General features: G+C 54.2%; 1 protein-coding gene across 4 annotated transcripts in view; it reads left to right on the top strand.

Moving 5' to 3' along the window:
* Window positions 1–20,060, top strand: part of TP73 (tumor protein p73) — a 39,981-nt gene extending 19,921 nt beyond the window's left edge. For 3 of the 4 annotated variants that reach the window (XM_026096607.2, XM_026096608.2, XM_026096609.2), the window contains 10 exons: window positions 9,778–9,964; window positions 10,195–10,310; window positions 10,875–10,984; window positions 11,429–11,571; window positions 12,252–12,340; window positions 12,728–12,852; window positions 13,536–13,690; window positions 14,201–14,333; window positions 15,345–15,438; window positions 17,364–20,060. In XM_026096607.2, coding sequence (XP_025952392.1) covers window positions 9,778–9,964; window positions 10,195–10,310; window positions 10,875–10,984; window positions 11,429–11,571; window positions 12,252–12,340; window positions 12,728–12,852; window positions 13,536–13,690; window positions 14,201–14,333; window positions 15,345–15,438; window positions 17,364–17,684 — 1,473 coding nt within the window. In that variant the 3' untranslated portion in view covers window positions 17,685–20,060. The remainder of the gene's footprint in view (window positions 1–9,777; window positions 9,965–10,194; window positions 10,311–10,874; window positions 10,985–11,428; window positions 11,572–12,251; window positions 12,341–12,727; window positions 12,853–13,535; window positions 13,691–14,200; window positions 14,334–15,344; window positions 15,439–17,363) is intronic. The other variant, XM_026096610.2, reaches the window with a different exon arrangement.
* Window positions 20,061–20,517: the final 457 nt, after the last annotated feature.

Here is a 20,517-nt window from a genome sequence, read left to right as displayed (position 1 = left end):
TTTTATCTGAGTAGCTGGGCAGAAGAACATGGATATTTTGGCATGCCAGAGATAGGAAAGCAACCTCAGCATCAGCCTGCTCCAGAGCCCATTGAAGCCAGCCCACTGGAGGCTTTCCATGAGCTTTAGCAGGGCGTGGATGAGGCTCCAGGAGCTCCAGACACAATGAAATTGAGAAAAAAGGCAATGGAATTTGGTGTGCGATGTTCCAACACGACTGCGCTATCAGCTCCACTATCTTGAACGTGTACGGTATGCACGGGTCAAGGGAATGACTTCCTGGCAACCGCCTCTCCGGCAAGACGGCAACATTCTCCTGCAGGGACTGCTGCGGAGGGGAGGTAGGATGCACGGGGGGACATGAGGCTGCTGTGGAAAAACGGTGGTAATTGCTCCGGCCACCTCTTTTGTGAGAGTTCGGATCTGAAATGCATGGAGGAAACAGTGGCCGGGAACACGAGGGATCTGCTGGAGGAATCAGGATAATAAATAGGCTGCAGAAGGGAACGTATTTCCAAGACCTGGCCCTAAAGCGACCTTGGCTGGCGATTCCAGCAGAGCCTAGTAGGAGCGCGATGGCTGTACGCCCAGCCGGGTTAAGCCAGTGGAGGTCCCCACGGTCCTGCCAGGCTGCCCGGGGGGCCGAGGGCTTCCCCAGCAAAGTGCCCTGGGGAGCAGCTGCCGGCTTGCCTGCTGTTACGCCGGTGGAAGCAGAGGGTTTCACCGCGTGGGGCTCCGCTTGGCACCATGAGAAGTGCATCTGAAAGCATTCTTGGGAGCCTGTTTTCGTAGGGGAGAACATGCACTCACACGCACGAAGGGCAGCTGACGCGGCGCACATCTGCATACAGGCAGTGCTCACGTGGTTATGAAAAATCTCTCCTCAACTGTCTGATTTTTGAGCCAAAGGCAGCTGGAGCGGAGGCCAGGAGCTGAGCAGGTCAGGGACTGGCATGGGTGGAGGAAATCTTGAGGCCAGCTGTGCTGCCTTGAGCACACCTGCGCGGGGACCTGGTGACCTCTGTGACGACCGGGTGGCTCCAAGATCTGAGCCTGTAAAATGAGTATTTTGTGAAAACTAGCCTTTTTTGCTTTCCTGAGCCCAGTGCGGCAGCAAAGCTACAAACACAGGGTGTTTCCCCCGTGGTGCAGTCAGCCGCCCCGGAGTGAGCCCTAGGCACCCCGCCCGCTGCGGCGGCTGGGCTGAAGGTGGCCGGGCCGTCGCCCCAAACAGGCTCAGCGTCCCCGCTCCGTGCGGCACTGCCGTCAGGGTCTGCCCGTGGCAGGGGGAGCACAAGGAGCTCCCACGGGGGTAGCCGGCGGGCCCGGCGCCGCACTGGGACTGCGCCGGTGCTGCTGACCCGGAGGGTGACAGGCTGCACAGCTCTGTCTCCTTGCAGGGCGTTAGCAATGCCACCAAAGCGTCTGGGGCTGCAGACGCGCTGGAGAGACTGTCGGTGTTGGTGCATCCCCTTACAGCCATCGCTGCCCGTGAGTATCGGGCGCTGGGGTGTACTGGACATATCCAAACCCCAGCGCATAGCAAAAGAGCAACAAAGTAACTTTGGAAGGAATTTCCAGCTCAGTGAGAAGTTATATAGGCCAGTGATTAAAAAAAAAAAAAAAAGGTTATTAAAAAAATTAGAAAGAAAAAATAATCTCTGCAGTCGGCATGTCTTCCAGGATCTGTCGTAACAGATTCGTCCGAGCCGGTTAACGGTATTTGCGGTTTGCAAGATGCTACATGTCTGAGTAAGATGACAGACACATTATTATCACCTCTCCACTGCGATCTGCCCAAACCTGTCCCAGGATGCAGCTCCGCAGCTGCTTGCTAGGGAGTGCAAGGAAATTAGCAGCCGGAGGCAGCACTTTTCTTCTCTCTCTCTTGCCAGGCTAGTGGCTTTATTGGGATCCATTGACTGCAGTCCTGGACACGTCTGGAGTAGAACTAATGAGGAGACTGGAATGTAAAAGAGGAGGAGGAGAAGGCTGCTAGGGAGGAGGGGGGAGGATTTGTGGAAAAAGTAATTGTTGAGCAAATCATTTCCTTCAAGAGAGAAAGAAGAACTTGGCTACGGCCCTCCCGAAGCAGGCAAGTCTAGACGCTTCGGTGTCAACAGTTGAAGATAAATAAGATTTTATCAGTTGGGAATCTGTTGGGACACATCCTCCTAGCGGTTCTGCTGCCCGGAGTGGGGGGGGGTGGACTTTTCTGTTAGGTGTTTTCACGCAGAAGACTTAGATTATTTTTTGTGTGAGGCTCTCAACATAGTAGGAGAAAAACACCGCTCCCGTCTCTTGCTTCCTGCACAGGAGAAATAGCTGCAGATCTGAGTGGTGAAGTGTCCTCTTCCAGAGTGGATCTTGGACATTTGCTAAGGATGGACAGCAGGGACTGTTACGAGTTAATTCTGGTGCTTTTTCACAGCTGTAACCATATTAGGCTCCGTGACTTTTTGTGGGATATTAACCCCTTTGGACCTTGTAATGCGCAAAACATTTTCCTGGATACAGTTATAGCAGTGCTAAGATAAATCTTGGAACAGGGAGCCGAGGAGTCTCTGCAGGAGCTGATTGTAGCACGGGGCTTTATCGCTCCGGGGTGTCGATGTCCTGTTAGGTTCAGCACTGATGCAGCACGATCTCTGTCTCATCCAATGAGTAGCTCTGTTTCAATGGCAGAGATGAAATAAACCCCTCTGAGGACATTTTGGGATACCGATTCCCTAGAGAAATGGAGGTTAACGCCGGTATACTCAAATAGTGGAAGACTGCTAGTGTTCGAACATTTTGGCTTCTGCCATTGTCACTGTTGCTTTGGACTTGCACTGCAAGACAGATCACAGTTGCAGAGAAGAAAGAGCAGAACAGGTGGCATTGTAATTTCACAGCGGCACGTGAGGGTAGGCTGACGTTGAAAGCCGCCCGACTACAGAAAATCCCCGTAGGAACATACATAAGCTTAAGCAGATCACTCGGTGATATCACTGCTCTTTGCTGTTCATACTGTACTAACACCCACAAGCCACACCAACAGGTGAACTTTTGCTCTGCAAACGTACAGTAAAAGACAATCTCTGACTTTCTTCTGTGAACAGAATTACTTTAGTAATAATGTTATTGGGAAGGAAGCTACTAGCTATTCAAAGGATAGAGTAGGAACTGGAAAAAAGAAAAGGAAGGAGGTGCCCGGGGGCAGAACATATTCAAGCTCTTGTGTAGATGAGAAAAAAATTTTCGGATTAAGTCTTTAAGCGCTAGTGCACAAGCAGGGGACGCGTTCAGATGTCCTGCGATGTTGTTCCCCGCGATACGGATGCTGATCCCGCAGCACAGATACCATCCACATCTGCCTGCCGTATACCAGGGACAGCTCCCTGGGACGAGGGCCAGGGCTTTTCCCGTCCTACCTCCTCAGCAAGCGCTTGCAAGACGCCATTGTTTTCTACACGTGCAGCTGAGGCTTGAACGGAAACTAGAGCTTTTTACAACCGTGCAAGAGCAACGAGAACCACGACTCCCTGCAAACCGCGATGAGATCTGCGGCTCTGCAGCGTGATGCTCTCGTTAGAGACGCGGGCGGCCGTGCCGACGGGCAGGCCACCCGGCTCGTGCTCGGCGCAGTACTGCGCCCGGGAGCCACAGTCACTTGCAGCATTGCGAGTGGTGGGAACTTTGACTGTGACCCGGTTGCCACTATTTAAGAGAGGAATTTTTCCAAACTGTACAGAATAGAGAGAATGTGAAAGAACAGCCAGAGCTTGCCCTTATTGCAGGTGGCAGAAATGTGACCACGGCAAAAAGAAGCGTACAAATCAGTGAGGTGACTGTAGTAGTCTACATGATACAGGCTACATGATAAAGGATTTTGGACTCCTGGGTTCTGGTTTTGTCTTTACAACTGTCTTTTTTTGAACTCGAGTAAAGCACAGTGCCTTTGCTGCACTCTCTGTATGCTGGGCACGCACACTTCATCTGTGACTTGTAAAGTACTTGCACATCAAAGCTGTTATATAGCACAGCCACGCATACAAATACACGGGATAGATTATTAGTGAATATAGATAACCATTTAGGTGCCCCTATTTGGAGTCTGAACAAAACATGCATTTTGCTATGCTTTGTGGAGAGAGTACATCGGCCAGAGCTCCTCTTGGCTGAAAATGTGGCCAGAGATGCAGAGTCTGCTGGGACTCTGAAAATATCGTGCTCATTCCCCTTGCAGCTGTGAACAAGCTGGCTGCGAGACGCGGCGCTTGGCTCCGCAGCTGCCGCCGGTCGAGCACGCGGCGGGGAAGCGCGTGGGTCGCGTGGCCGGAGCGCGCGCGGGCTGCAGCTCAGCACATACGGCGTGCCGAAGCAAACAGGATGCAGAGCTGACTTTTCTTGCCCAGAGTTATCAGCACGGAGTTCCTTAAAAGAATAGTTTGTTGTTGTTGAAGGATCTTTGAAGGCAACCCTGGAGTTGTTAAGACATGATAAGGTTATCGGTGGAGGCATGCCTGCGTTGAGCGGCAGCCTTTCTCCCTGCAGGGCAATCACTGTGCTATTTAACAGAGATTTATCCGTGTCATAACATGGTATAATGAGAGAATTTGTTACCAAAGAACTTGCCATAATGCACCTCTACTCTTCCCGAGCAGTTTTATTTCCCAGGCGTGTTGGGGGCTGCCCGGGAATGTCTACATGAAAGAATCCTCTGACAGGAGTTGTCAGTATTTTAACACCTGGCAAGGAAGAACCCCCCTCCAAATAACCCTTGTTTTGCCATGTCCTCTCCTCAGAAGGAGGATGTTAGACCCAAGTCACACAGGGCCCAAGCAGGTTATATGGACTAAAGCAGTGCAACAGAGCTGCTCTCTTCTGCCCAGGCAGGTGGGATTTAAGCATCTTCCAGGGAGAGACTGTATTTTTAGTTTAAGCGTAATCCCTGGTTTATATACAAAATCACATGAGGAAATTAGTCTGACTGTAGAGTTGAGATGCAATCAGAGTCATGGGGTGTTAGAGCAAAATCTGGGAATTTCAGTGGGCTGCAGTGTTTCTAAGTAGCCTGTGTCTTTTGGCAAACCTGTGCGACTCAGATAGCCAGGGATAATTTTTGCTGCCAAATTCAGCTTCACTTTATTCCTCCAGATCGCTGTTTCAGAGGTCGCACCCTCTAATGATCGCAGTGTCTTTCCGTTCTTTATAATGCAAAACTGGTGTCCACAGGAGTTACCTGTGGATGTTTCCAGCCAGCTCACTGGCTTTTCCTCTCCGTGCCGATCTCTCTGCTGCTGACTAACATTTTGCGAATTCAACCTTGGTGGCATGAAAGCTTTTACAGCCTGCCTCAGCACTAACCTCTCCCCTGTATATCTTCTCTGAACTTCTTTACAAATACCGCCTGAAAATGGCTTTCATCTCTTGCTTGCCGCTTCACTTTCCCCCCTTTCTAGCATTTCACATGGTGGTGTGTGCTTATCTAGTCCTGCAAGGCATGATGGAGTACAGGTTGCAAAAGAAAAGGCAAAGGAAACGATGTTGCGTGGGTCCGGGACTGGTGGGGAACAGTCGTTCACGGGAAGGGGAACACTCGCTGAAGTCGCAGAGTGGATCCCCCTTGGACAGAAAGGGCAGAGGGATCATGAAACACACAAAGCGGCTGGATTCAGCTCAGGATATCGGCGCTGGGAAGAGGAAGGGCTGGGACCCTGCCGTGCCTCAAGCCTGTGCTTCCAGGGGTCTAGGGACTGCCGACGTGCTGCTTAAATCCCCAGTCGTGCCCTGGCTCTGGCGTGTCATGTCTGTGTGGTACAACGTGGGCGACTGTGAGTGCCCCACGCTATTGCACATGCTCTCCGCTGTGCTTCTGTCATCTACCGGGGGGCTTCTCAGAGCACAGCACTGGCAGAAGGAACCTCACTAGCCTTCACGCACCTGAATTTTGACGGCTCAAGACAAGCTTTAACATCCTCACAAATATTCTGCACGGTGGTGTTTTTTTGGCATAAAGCGTATGTTGTGGGGATGAGATAAAATACTTTGAGCAGAAACATGCCCTGCTGTGCGGGGACTGGCCTCTCTCCCTCTGTGCAGCAGGGGTGGGCTCTGGTAGAGCAAAGCCTTCGTTAGATGGGAAATGGCATGGCACTGGCGAGGTGGAAGGGAATCACAAGTGATCTGAGCCACACACTGCCGGAAGGTAAAGGACAACGGCCTTCCCCACTGCCACTCTTCTGCCTACCTTCAAAACGGTCTGCAGCTTCTTCCCGTCCAGGCACAGATTCGCAGCCTCTGCCTTAAGGCTTCTTGCTGTAGACGATGGTCTTTTGTGATCAGACTGCTACCGAAAGTCGGGCCCTCGCCCTGGCTTCCTGCTGCTTGCATGCTGCTGCCCAAGCACGGTGAACGGCAGCTCTGGCTGTGCTGCTCCACGGTGTTTTCTCTGCCCGCTCTCTACATCCTCGCGGCTTCTCCCCTAGCAGGGCTCCTTGGTTTGGGCCAGCCCCGGGCTCTCGGCACGCTCGCCCGGGCCGGGTGGGCAGGCAGACGTGCTGAGAAGCGTCCTGGGGTCTGCGTGTAGGGCAGGGACCGACCCGAGCCCAGCAGGAACCTGCACTATAGCCCCTCTCCGTGGCTTCCCCACCCTGCAGAACCCAGGGACCTGACTCCCATCGGCACAGGGAAGGATATTGCCTCTCCGGCACCTGAGCAGTCCCTAGCACGTTTTGCCTCGCAAGAGCAGCTTTCCCCAGCACCTCTTTTCTTTACCGCTTCCTCAGACCTCACACGTGCCCATGGGCACCAAAGAAACCGCTGCTCTCCCTCAGCCCTCCTTTTACAGTCCCGTGGAGCCCAGCTCAGCGCACCTGGGCTCGGGCAACCCCACCCTGCTCCCGGCGGGATGTTAACCCCTTCCCGGCCGGAGCCGTGCCTGGCCCTCGAAAGGGGGCCCTTTCCGGCGTTTCCGTGCTCGGCCAGCCCCGCTGCTCGGTGCACGCCGTCGCCTTGCCGCCAGGTCGGTGACCGGCGCGTGCGGGTCCTCGTCCAGCCCGCGTGCGCCCTGACCTCTGTGCCTGACGCGGGAGCACGCTCGTGCGAGAAAACTCAGGGGAACGCAGGGCCTTTTGCAGGGAATCTGTTGCTGCTCGCGGCCGAACACGTCCCGTTGCGTCCGCACGAGGAGCGTTTCGGTGGCAGTAAATCATTCTCCGCAGGCAGAGCACGCCGGGCACGATCTCCGCGGCCGCAGAGCGGCACCGCGGCCGCTTCCTGCCCGCCCGGCCGGCAGTGCGGTGCCCTCGCGGCAGTGTTTCCCGCGCAACGGCTCCAGTTGCCTCCGGCTCTGGAGCGGGACTTCGGGCAGGGCCCGACGCGGAGGTCGTGGGAGCGGCTGGAGACCCGACGGCCCCGGAGGCTCCGGCAGGCCCTCCGCAGAGCTGCCGTGGGGGGCCGGGCCGGAGCGAGGGAGCTGCCGCCGCCAGAGCCGCTTCCGCAGCCCGTTTGCTTGTGGAGCGCTAGTGCCCCGGTCACCGCGTGCACGAAGCTGAGCGCGTGGCCTGTCGTCTTTGCAAACTACGGCTATGACTGCAAGCGTCTCTGAGGAATCGAGCTGTGGTCAGGACAAATCCTGTTCAGCATCACACTGGCTAGTCATTACTGAACTCTGAGGTCTCCTGTAATTAGCTGTAATTCCATTATACAACATTAAGTTTTCCTTAGCCTGTGGTGTGTCAGCTCTCCTGCTTCTTCGCAGCCCGAGCTGAAAACAGGAACTGTGTGCAATACAGAGCAGTCATAACAGGACAAGGAAGATTTTCAAGACGGGCTGAGCGATTTATGAGCTAGGGGTTAAGCTGATTTTCATCAGGACTTCCTCTAGGGCGCAGAGCAGTGGGTGTCTAGCGGTCCGGCAAAGCCACGCTTCACCGAAGCACTTGGGCTAGTTGGGAAATCCTTGGACCACGTGGTTGGTGGTATCTGATTTACGTCGAAAGTGGACATTTGGGCATGTGTAAGTACTCCCGGGCAGAAACAAATATTGGGCCTAGAGAATAAAAAGCTACTGCTGAGGCAACACGGTGAAATTGCTTTGGTCGCTCTCCGCCGATGAGGCAGTGAGCCTAGGCAAGGGCAGTTCGCGGAGCAGCCGTCCGTTGGACAGCTTCAAAGAAATACCTGTACTGCTGAAGCGATTCCCTTTGCCAGCAGGCAAAGTATCTTTACGCTGGCACAAGACCTCCAGAGCGGTTAGGGTAGAAAAGGCAGTAATTGGTTTTATAACAAGGCATTATTTTAATTTGGCGCTTTTCTGCCGTGTTGGCATTTCGCTTGAAGCGTTCAGCAAGCAGAAAGCGGGTGGATCAGAAAACCTGAAGGAAAATAAGTGCCTGCCTCGCAGCACGCCGCGGGGTGCCGGAGCGCTCGGTCCGAGCGCTTTGGCTGGGACAGGACCCGTGAGGCCTCGGCCGGACGGCCCGAGCTGCAGCACAGCCCTTGCCCTCGTGTACGCGCTACCGGCGAGCCTGCTGGAGGCCTTCTGAAGCGTCGAGCCAGCAGGAAATACGGGATCGGAAGGATCTTTCCCATCACTGAATATCCCCTTTAGTTCACAAGGCTTTTTCCGTATCCGAAATCAGCACCGATCTCAGCCGTGTGCATCGCTGCATTTGGTGCAGGGACGAGAGCCTGGATCTGTGCCAGAGGCAGGCAGCCTTGTTTTCCGAGCGGAAGCAAACCCTCTCTGCACGACGCAGAGTTCAGTTTAATTGCGAGTGCAGAGAAGGACTGAGAACACACAGCGGGGTTAAAGGCAGCACCACTGCGGCAGTGTAGGCTGGAGGCCTAGAAGCCGATGCCCTGGAGAGAAAGCTCTACTTCCGACAGCAGCCTGCCTGCTTGCTCCTCTGCAGCCTGTAGATCTCGCCCCAGACTCGGCCAGCTGGCACGTTTTCCAGCTGAGTTAGTGGACAGGCGTGACAAAAAGGGAGATGAATGTTTAAGAGAGGCTCCTTTAGGCTTTCACCGCTCTCCTCACACTGTTTGAAGTAGAGCTGGTCAGGCAGTGCAGAAGTTGCGCTTTCCTCCCTTCCTGTGCCGTCTGCCTGCAGGGGCTCCCAGCGCGTCCTGGCCCATCTGCGCAGGGAGCCAGGCGGTGCAGAGCGGTTCCTCTTGCTCCCAGAGGACTGCTGGGATCTGCGAACAAATCGCCCGTCCCAGCGTGCTGGAATAATCGTCTCTCGCTCTCTGTCCCCTCCAAGAAACATCTCCAAACAGGCGCTTTCCTTTGCAGAGCCAGACGCGAGGAGCGGTGGGGCACAGAGGATGCCTGGGAGGAGGTGACCGCTCCTCCCAGTGCTTTTGGCCGTCTCTCAGACCTCCCGTCACTGCAGGCCTGCAGAAGCTGGCCGGAGAAAAGCTGCTCTGCCCTTTCCCGTTGAAAATGTGACTTTATGGCTGCTGGGAGCACGCCTTCCTTCTGCAGGGGCAGCGGCTGGAAGGCAGGAGTGCTTCCAGCTTCTGGTTGGGCTGGGGGGTCCCAGCTGCCTTCATCTGATGCCAGTGAGGAGTCTGGAGCGGAAAGAAGAATTAGGGGTTTAAGCAGGTGGCTGGAGCAGGCTGAGCGGACAGGGGCAGGGGTAGCTGTGCCCAAATCCTCCGCCGGGGACATGGGTGCTGCTTCATGCAAGGGCCGTTCCGCCCACCTCGTATTTTGTGCCCACAGCACTTTCCCCGCTTTCCCCTCACTGCTCCTGAGCCATACGAACGCAGGCGTCTCTTCTTTTCCAGTACTCCCCGCTGCTGAAGAAACTCTACTGTCAGATCGCCAAGACATGTCCCATCCAGATCAAGGTGTCCCCCCCGCCGCCGCCGGGCACCATCGTCCGGGCCATGCCCGTCTACAAGAAAGCGGAGCACGTGACGGAAGTGGTGAAGCGCTGCCCCAACCACGAGCTCGGGCGGGACTTCAACGATGGTGAGCGCTGCTCTCGCACCCCTCCGCGGCTCCCGGGAACCTGAGCCCCCGCCTCTAGCCCCGCCGTTAATTCTCGGTGATGAGCGTTACGGTGCATGAGCGTGGCGGGCAAGGCAAGGCAAGGGGCTGGTGAGGGGCAGGGGCTCCTGGGCCAGGGGCGGGTGTCACCACCTCTCAGGCCGGAGGACCAGCCTCGGCGACGGCCCTAACGCAGACGTTTGACTTCGCAGGCCAGTCAGCCCCAGCCAGCCACCTCATCCGGGTGGAAGGCAACAACCTCTCCCAGTACGTGGACGACCCTGTCACGGGACGGCAGAGCGTGATGGTGCCCTACGAGCCCCCCCAGGTACCCCGCTTGCTTCCAGGGCGGCGGGGAGCAGACCCGGCCTTGTCCTCACGTGCCTGTGCTGGGGGGTAGCGCTGCTGGGGGCACAGCTGGGAGCGGGTCGGCTCGGCGGGACAGACGCTGTCCCGCGCACGGGTCCTGCTTGCGCTGGCACGGCCAAGGCACCCCGCCTCGCTCGTGGCAGATGCGTTTGAGCGCTCGCAGCCCTGGGGCCGTGAAGCATCCCAGGGCGTCCTGTTGCCAGGGAATGTGGTGCAAACCCAGGGACATCCCTCCCGCTGCTGCCCTGGGGGCTGGAGGCCTGGACCCCCCCCCAGGGGCCACGCGGTCCTTGTGCAGTCACCTCTTCCCAGCTGGGACGGTCCCGTCAGTGCGAGGTCACGGATCCCTGCCCCTCCCCAGTGCTCCCACGGGGAAGCTCCCTCGGATCCCCTCCACGTGCCGTCCGAAGGGTGGTCCCGGCCCCGGCCTCGCTGCAGCCCCTCGCGTCGGGGCCGAATCCCGGCCGGCAGGACGCCTGGTTTTCGCTCCCTGCTCAGTGTCCGCTCTCCTCTCCTGGGGCAGGTGGGGACCGAGTTCACCACTATTCTGTACAACTTCATGTGCAATAGCAGCTGCGTGGGAGGAATGAACAGGAGACCCATCCTCATCATCATAACGCTGGAAACGAGAGAGTGAGTCGCTGTGGCAGCACCCTCCCTGCCCGCGGCGGGCCGCCCTCCCTGCTGCCAGGAGGGCTGGGGCCTCGGGAGCAGGGCTGGGGCCTCGGGAGCAGGGCTGGGGCCTCGGGAGCACGGCTGGGGCCTCGGGACGGAGCAGCTTCCCGGGGATGGAGTGTGGTTCTGCCCTGGGAATGTGCTCCAGGGAGCACCTCCAGGGGAAGGAGAGGCAGCGGCCCTCGGGCAGTGCAAGCGCGGGGTCCCCCCGGGCAGCTGCCGCCCTCCTCTGCCCCAGGAATTCCTCGTCCCTCCAGGAGACTCTCAGCAGATGGGTTCCCTACGCCTAATACTTGTGGGGGGCTTTACTGGGGCCTTTTGAGCCACACCATAAAGTGTTGGACTGAACCAAGATGGAACTGCCTAGAAGAAATAAGCTCACGGATTTTTCTCTCCTCCCAGTGGCCAGGTCCTGGGAAGGAGGTCGTTTGAAGGACGGATCTGTGCCTGTCCTGGCAGAGACCGGAAAGCTGATGAAGACCATTACCGAGAGCAACAAGCCCTGAATGAGAGTGCAGCTAAAAATGGCAACGCCAACAAACGCAGTGAGTCCCCTTTGCAGGGAAGGTGGCTGGTTCAGGGTGCCGTCCTGTTGCCGTCCAAGGCTGCTGGCCGGCATCTGGGGTGCCTTGCTGCTCAGAGCGACACAGCTGCTTCCATGTCAGCTCCTTTCCCATCACAACCAAAGTCAATCTCAGAAGCTGGACCTGCTCCCCCCTTTCCCCCCAGAGTGCTGTGCTATTAGTGAGAGGCTTTCATGTCCAGATATATTTGCTCTTCATTATTATTATTAATAAAGGGACATCGGTGCTAGGACACAGTTAAGCTGCTAGCATCCCTGCAGAGTTTGGAGCTTAAATACTGCAGGGAACCGAAGTGTTCTCAGGTGTGTTCTGCGCTCCCAAGGCCAGCGCAGGAGAATGGAAATGAGGGGAAAGAGGCAATTTTCTGCATAAGTTTGTCATCAAAAACAGAAAAAGCAGTTCCCAAAGCCACAACTCCTGAAAGAGAGAGCATATTTGGCATGTGTCAAGCCAAGTCTGCTAGAGGTAGTTATTGCCCTGTTTTCAGTAGAGGTTTGCAGAGTGCTCCAGTTACCTGTTTCTGCCCCAAGGCTGCTGGCTGCACAATCCTGCTGCTGCCAGGAGGAGCTAGGCCTCAGCAGTTCCCATAGCTAGGTTTGACTTCTGTTTTCCACTAACCTTTTTTCCTCTCTGCTTTCCAGCTTTCAAACAGAGCCCCCAGGGGATCCCAGCACTGGGGGCTGGCATCAAGAAACGGCGGCACGGGGAGGAGGAGATGTACTACGTGCCTGTAAGTGTCGGTGAGCCACGCTGGTTGTCACCTGCCTGCCTTGGCTTAGGACAGTCGCGGCTTCGTGCTCTCCGAGGGAAACGCCGCGGGGATGAAGCGTCAGCAAGGACGAGGTTGCACGGCTGGAGGAGACGGTCCTGAGGTCTCCTGCGATGCGGCAGGCGTGGGGCCAGTGGCACGTTCCGTAGGGCTGAGAGGAGGCCTAGGAACGAGGGGGGGAGCGTCGGTAAATGCAGATGTCTGAGGGAGTCCTGGGCCCTTGGACATTTACTGGTCGCAGTGACGTTGTGCCCTGCAGGGCTGGGTAGATAAAAGGGGCTATAGGCCACGTGAAAGGGCCGGGTGAGACGGGCCAAAGTGAAGGCCTGGGCTTGTTCCCTCTTTCAGGTGCGAGGCCGGGAGAACTTCGAGATCCTGATGAAGATAAAGGAGAGCCTGGAACTGGTGGAGCTGGTCCCGCAGCAGCTGGTTGACTCTTACCGGCAGCAGCAGCAGCAGCTTCTGCAAAGGCAGTAAGTACCACGGCAGCAGCCGGCAAGGCCTCCCGAGACCCCCGCTCTGCAGCGGGCAGCAAGGCACAGCGAGTGGCCGGAGAGCAGCCCTGGTCCTGGCCCTGGCTGTGTGATCGGGGTGGGGGGAGCCCTCAAGCAGCTGTTCCCTAAGTGGTTATGGAGACGGGATGGAAGAAACCTTGGAGCTGGAAACTTGCAACTCATCGGCCTATGCCTGCAGAGGCCAAAGCTGGGAGGTGTCCGCAGCGCTCGCTCTGCCTCCTCTTTCCCTGCCCGTTAAGTGGGGAAATCCATTTCCTGCCTTTACAAGCAGCTGCAGCGGTGCGGGGCCGGGTTTTCTCAGGACGTTTGGAAGCACTAGCTGTAGCACTGGGTACAGACCCTCCAGGGTGACTGCCCTGCAGTGAATAGCAGGGCCCTCAATAGCAGGGTCCTTCTGCGGACACACGTGGCTGCTCTCTGACATACGTGCACGCCAGCCAATTCTGCACGGGTGCAATTTGTCCTGGGTTGCTATCAGTGCAAACGAGCGTTTTTTCCTGCCGCAGTTTGCATTGGTACAGCTGACAAACCTCAGCCCAGAAAATCCGACAGGGCAACCCCGGAGGGGGTCCTGGGGAAAGGCAGGGCGGCTCCCGCCCTTCCTGCCGGACGCTCACTGACTGCTTCGTGTTTTTGAGCAGGAGTCACTTGCAGACACCTTCGTCCTATGGTCCTGTCCTTTCGCCTATGAACAAAGTTCACGGAGGAGGGATCAACAAGCTGCCATCTGTCAACCAGCTGGTGGGGCAGCCACCGCAGCACAGCTCCGGCTCGGCGCCCAGCCTGGGGCCCATGGGTAAGGTCCCCGCGCCACCGCTTCCCGCAGCCCCGGCAGCCGAGAGGAGGGCGGACAGATGGCAGCCACAGCTCCGCAGTGCCCAGAGCAGCACAGGCTCCCTGGAGCTAAGCCCTGCTTGGCTTTCGCCCCTCCTCACACCAAAACAGAGGTGTCTCGGGCAAAGCCCAGGCAGATTACATCCGTACACAACACCCGACTGGAACCAATCTACAGCTGAGACGCTTGGGAGAGGTCTTCCCACATGCCACTGCGGGGATGAGTGGGAATTTATGGTGTAACTATATGTCTGCAGCGGATCTCTAGAAGTTCTCAGGGGAAGACAGTGGGACCAGCCACAGTTGGCTCAAACCCCGAAGTCCCCAAGCGAGTGCTCACACGGTCCACGCTTAGTGCGGGCTCTCCCTGCCTGCCAGCAGACTCCCTGATGAGCGACAGGGTGGCTATAGCCATGTGGGTTAAGCTGTGTCTAACTGGTCTCTTTCTTGTGTTGACACGGCTTCTGCCTAGGACCAGGAATGTTAAACAGTCACCCCATGCAACCCAACGGAGAAATGAACGGAGGCCACTCGTCCCAGTCGATGGTCTCAGGGTCGCACTGCACCCCTCCTCCGCCCTACAACCCTGATCCCAGCCTTGTCAGGTAGGGAGGACGTCTGATACCTGTTGTGTGTTGTCCTCTGGTGTTTCTTGCTGTTGTCCCTTACTCTAACCTTCAGATCTGTCTAGCAACTGGTCAACTGGCCACTGGTTCCAACTGAGAAATCACTGCTCATGAAATCACATAGACCAGTCTTCTCATCTCAGAAATCAAAGCCCAGCTAACTACCAGTTAGAAACATGTATTGCCTGCAAACACCTCTGCGTAATCCATCCTTGCTCGATTGAAAATTAAATACATGTGAACAAGAATCTATTTCTGCATGTCAAACTGGCACATAACTCTGTGGAACTTCCACCTTCCCCTTCCTTACCAGTGATACCTGGAAATTGTTCCACGAGATTTATTTCCATGAGGAATATGTTATTAGATCTGCAGCCACTTTTTCATGTTCCAGTCTTTTAAAAAGACTGTAGATGTTTTAAAAGGCATGCTGCCAGAATTAGGGAGGCTGCACATGAAGTTACTAGAGTTGCACAGCTGCAGCCCAGTGCAATGTGCAAAATATCCCTGCACCAATCTGTACATTGCAGAGACTGACTGTCACTGCCCAGACTAAGGCACATCCCTCTCTCCTTCTCCGGGTAGCTCAAGCTCCCTCAAGTTATTTAGCGTAAGTTATTCGGCTGAAATCTCTGAAGATCATTACTAAAAAGTAATGTTAGGAATGAACATAGTCCCATAAACTTCTTCACTCTGACCTTTATGGCAAGTTAGGCCATGCTTTGGCTTTGCATCAGCCACAAGAAAAGCTCTGTCCAAGCACTCCGAGCATCCGACAAGCTCCCTACTACATTCGCGTTTGCCTGCATCCCACCTCTATTCCAAGGGTTGAAAGGGTTGCCAGTTCTTTAGGAGGCAGGAGCCTACTGCAGCCTCCTCCTTGCCTTTTCAGTGAGCTGAAACATGGTTTGCCACGGCAGTGATGGTTGAGAGCACAGCTTATATTCATGAGAAGTTAACGCCACTTTATTTTCCAAATTTTTTCTGCAGTTTTTTAACAGGATTGGGGTGTCCAAACTGCATCGACTATTTCACCTCACAAGGGTTACAGAATATTTACCACCTGCAGAACCTATCCATAGAGGTAAATGCTTTGGGAAGATCTGTTCTTACCACTTGTTTCTATCGGCTGTTGATCTTAAAAAGCAAGGACAAAACAGTATTAAAGGAAAGGAAAAAAATGTGCACCAACCTGTCACGCAAGCTATACGTTCCCCATGATTTATGCCTTCCTTTCTGGTCCTTCAGATTTAGTAGTAGTTCAGTCCTTGGTAGCAATCCCAATAGTCTGTTCTGTTGATTCTTCCAGTCAAAAGCAGGGGCTGACAAACTTATAGGATAACAGGGAAAAACAAACAAAATGATAACTCAATGTACTTCTTTCTGGGACATCTAAAAAGAGCTAAAAGATCCCCAGATCAGACCTCAAATACATTTTTTACCTAACATATAGGAGAACAAACTGAGGTACTCAGCAAAATAATCCAAAGCCCACAGAATCAGTGGAAAGACTTCCACTGTATTTCAGTGAGTTTTAAATCAGACCTATAGCTCTGATCTTATGTCTTCCCATGTAAATCTTCAGTATGTCTGTCAGCCAAAAGAAGACAAATAAGCAAGTCAAACCCAGGATGTCGGTATTCCGGGACTCGGTGTTCCAACCCTGGGATCAAATAGCACAGGACAGGGAAAAGCTGGAATGAAAAGCTGGAATGAAAGCTGAATGTTAGAAATAGCTGGTATTACGTTGTGCGTGAGCCCTCTGCTGCTGGGGGGAGAGGGGGTTGCTACTGTAATTCTTGGCTAAAGTGCAACTATTGGTGCAAATGCCAAGGTCACTCACAACCAGAAGAGGAAAAAAATCTTGAACTTTTTCAGCCATAGTCAATTCTAGAGAAAATATTTTGGCCAAGTCAAAGCTCCTACCCTGATTCTGTTTTGCCTCTAAGTAGTTTGTAGCAGTTGTCTACTATCTGGCAGCTAAAATAAAATATGAGAACATGTTTCAATGATGCAGTTGTTGAAGACACAATGATTTTTCATTGGTAGCTGGGGCCAGTTGCGTAATCTTAGCCTGGTTTTGGAACATTTTCTGAACTAACTCCATTATTATCTGTGAGCTGTCAAAAGAAATGTTTGGAATGGTCAGAACTTTACACCAGATTGCTGAGCTGTGTGTCCAAGTTGACATTTGTAATTACTAATTGCATACTTGCTGTCTTCTCTAGTTAACACGTGAGTCTCTGTGTTTGGCATTAACATGGATCTCTAGCAGCTCTCCGTTACGACGGTACTTGTTCTGATGCAGGCATCTGCACGTAGGCCACCGTCCCTGAGGCTTTCGAGCTCTTGTTTAGCATTATAACCGCAGCCCTTCATGTCTGTCATAATAATCTGCTATTGCCCGTCTTGGTGCATTAATACACGTGACGTAGGATTGGTCCCAAAACGGCCCGAGTCAAGAACAGTTTGAGAAACGTGGCACATCCCCAAAGCCATCAGTGCCCCCCGTGTGGTACACGTTACCTAGACATGCAGTTCAAATCTCTCAGTCCAGGAGCTGAGGAGAGACGTGACCACGGACCAGCTAGGCTGATGGCTCCTTATCCAGGGGAACAGAACAACGTGACACTTCACATGCTGCTCCGCAATCTGTATCAGAAAGGGAAAGGCCCGGTCCCTCCCATTTTCACATTAGTTTTATGTGAAACAGTAACTTGCTTCTCCTCCTCCCACCCTAAATAAAAGAAACAACATTTTCTAACCTGCAGAGCCGTGTTTGAGTACCTGGCCACTGGTTACAAATGAGAAATTACCCGTCATGGAAAAACCCGTGGGCTTGGTGCCGTATCATGGGGGAGGCCCAGGAGCACGGTTGTTGCATGCTTTGACTTTATGCCCATATGCTGCCTCTAAGCCACGTGCTCAGAGGTCCCAGGGCTGGTTCCCATCCTCGTTCTTGAGCCTCTGCTGGTTATCGGATATGCCTCAGCAGTGTTGTTCTTCCAGGATCTCGGAGCACTGAAGATCCCAGAGCAGTACAGGATGATCATCTGGAGAGGCCTTCAGGATCTCAAGCAGAGCCACGACTACGGGGCCCAGCAGCTCATCCGCTCCAGCAGCAACGCCTCCACCATCTCCATCGGCAGCTCCGGCGAGCTGCAGCGGCAGCGCGTCATGGAGGCCGTGCACTTCCGCGTGCGTCACACCATCACCATCCCTAATCGCAGCGGGGCTGACGAGTGGGCAGACTTTGGCTTTGACCTCCCAGACTGCAAATCTCGCAAACAGTCCATAAAAGAAGAGTTCACAGAGGGAGAGATCAACTGAAGGTCTCCACAGAAGGCAGCAGTAAGAGACTGGACACTGAGTTAAAAGAATACAGAAAAAAATGAAAGCCCATCTGAAAAACAGCAGATTATTTTCAGCCTTGAGCATCCGGCTGAAAACGTAGTTCCACCGGACAGACGGGAACTCCAAGCCACGTGAGAAGGCATGGTCCTGACCCATTCGTTAGGCTTCTTCCCCTGAAAGGAAATTTCAGGGGTTTTATCAGAGGATCAAGGGGAAGGAAAGGGCAGCTGAAACAACTCATGAAATGGAACGCAAAGATTTTCCAACGGAGCAAGAGTCATTTGCCGGTTTATAATGCTACTTTATATTTTACTGGACCATCCCTACATCAGAGATGCAGCATAAAGATAGCACATACATTTTTCTGTTAGCAAGACTCACCTTCCTTTCTCCTTGTCTATCCCTGCTCCATATTCTCAATGATGTCCAAACCCTACAGGTCTTTGTCATTGTAAAAATGGGTTTTTACATCTGCTCCGTTTTCTGTAAAGATGTCTGCCATTGACAGATACAAAGCAACGAAAGCCATCTCTTTCCTGATGGGCTGCCAAAAAGTATCCGTCTCCCTCAGTTCTTTGTAGAGCAGAAAAACAACCTGTTTGTCAATTACAGATGTGTTCATGTACCTAAATATTTGTGTATATAGACAGACCACAATGTACATACAGTATACTCATTGTGCTGTAAGCGGAAAAAAAGATTTATTTTCATGTAAGCTATAAAAATTGATACTTACTCCTGAGACACTACAGTGTCAAGTAAATTAATTTCCTACTCTAGCCTGTGAACATGCAGAAATCACATTTTCAAGCCTTATCCACCAAAAATTCAAGTGGTTTTTTCCCCTCTGAGTATCCTTCCCGCGACTGCAGAGCAGGGCGTGAGCCTGTGAATTCTCTTTGGGAGTCGGAGTTGTGTAAAATCAGTCCCTGCACTGTCAGAGGAGTTTTGAAGACAGGTCAGATCGAGCTGTCAGGAACGAGGTAGGTGTAAAGTTGATCCTACCTCGACGTAAGGCCACGGACTGGGTGACTCTGCGAGATGGTTCTGCTTTTCTTTTCTGTTAGCTCGAGTCTTATCCAAAGCTCCCTGTGTTGCCAGCCGACTCGTAGCCCAGCCTGATGCTGGCCTTTTGCATTAGCTTACCGGAACGAAAGCTGCTCATAGTTGTGCCAGGGTGGCACGCAGTAACCGCCTTCACCTCACTGCTGGGTAGAACTAACTGCTTTTATTCCTTCCCAGCTGTTGCTGACATGTTCTGGTGATCTTTTTCGAGGCATAATTTAGCTGTTGATTCAACTCGAGAAGAACTCGGCAGAAAGTGATGCAAGCAGCTGTATTCCCTCCCTCCCTCCCTCCCGCTAGCAAGCGAAACATTTTGAAGGCGAGAGTCCGCAACAAGCACCTGGAAGGCCCCTCGCAGAGGCTAATGGTCCATGGAAAGAGGGGGGGGAGGAAGCTCCTTCTTGCACCCTCCTAAGCTTGGGCTGCTCTCGATTTCGCACAGCCCAGGGGGACGTAGGCAGAAGTGATGTTGCCCTCCCAGTGCGGCATCTCGCCTCCCGCGGTCCCTCCGCGCTGGAGACCTCCCGGGGGGGCAGAGCTACGACCGCTTCCCACGGCGCTGGCGCAAGAGACGCCTCCCTCCCCCGGCCTGGGAGGGACGGAGCCCTCCTTCGCGCAGGCCTAGCCCTTCTGCCCGGTAAAGTTAAAGAGGAAGGCGAGAGTCCCACCTGCGAAGTTCAGTGCTCGCCTCGCAGCTACATCTCCTCCTCCTCCTCCTCACAGGCCGGTGTTTGTCCTCACTCAAAGGAAAGAGCATAGGGAAACCGAGCGCGGACGCTGCGTGGGCTGTGCCAGTCGCACCGGGGCCCAGCTCCTTCCTCGCTCGCGTTTGCCGCGGCCGCGAGCGGCTGGAAGCCTGGGGCGCGCAGGGAGCGCGGGCAGCGGTGCCTCCGGCCTCCCTCCCTCCCGCGTGCCTGGCCACCGCCGCCGGCCTCTGCCCTTCCCTCCCGCCCCGCGGGAGCGGCGAGGCAGCGCTCCGCAGCCCCTCTCCCCTCTACACTACACCTGGTAGGACGGGACTCCGTCGTCGTTGCTGAAATGTGAACCTATGTCCTAAAATAACGGCTTATTAAAGCACTTTAAGGCTTTAAAGGCTTTACAACCATCAGTTGTGTTTTCAATGTTAACTAAGGCTTCTTCCAGCAGTATTAATTGCTTTACTCCAACCATGTTATGGATGGTATTTTTTGTAATGTTACCTTTGGAAAATGTGTTATTTTTATAGCTGTATTTGTTTTTTGTTTTTTTGTTTTTGTAACACAATAAAAGCACATGTCCGAATTACAACATCTGACAGCCGAAGTCTTGCTTATATTGCGTGGCAAGTGCTCTCATAGCGCTAGTGTCACTCTCCAAAGCCCCAGTGTCTCCTCTGGAAATCGTCTGAAGCTGTTTCGCTTCATCGGTGAAGCAAAGTTACAAACAAGCAGTTCTGCCAAGAACGAGAGCACTTGCCAAAGCAAGAGTGCCATTAAAACGGCTCCCTCCTCCTCTAGAGACGCCGGAGCAACTGGCCTGAGGGAGCAGAGCGCTGCTCCCCGCAGCTGGAGGTTCCTGCTGGGGGAAGACGTGCGAGAGCAGTTCGCTCCCTGGATGCGAGAAGCCCCTCTCCTTTCGAAAAGCCCCCACCTCGGCCTCGCGTCCTTCCGCTCCTCGGGCCCCCCCGGAGGTAGCGCGCGCTCTGCGGAGGTCCCGCCCGCGCACGACCTTCGCTTAAACCCAAAACCCCAGCGAAAGCAAAAGA

Source organism: Dromaius novaehollandiae, chromosome 24 (assembly GCF_036370855.1).
Source record: "Dromaius novaehollandiae isolate bDroNov1 chromosome 24, bDroNov1.hap1, whole genome shotgun sequence".
Classification (NCBI taxonomy): Eukaryota; Metazoa; Chordata; class Aves; order Casuariiformes; family Dromaiidae; genus Dromaius; species Dromaius novaehollandiae.
This window is presented reverse-complemented; position numbering and strand designations above follow the sequence as displayed.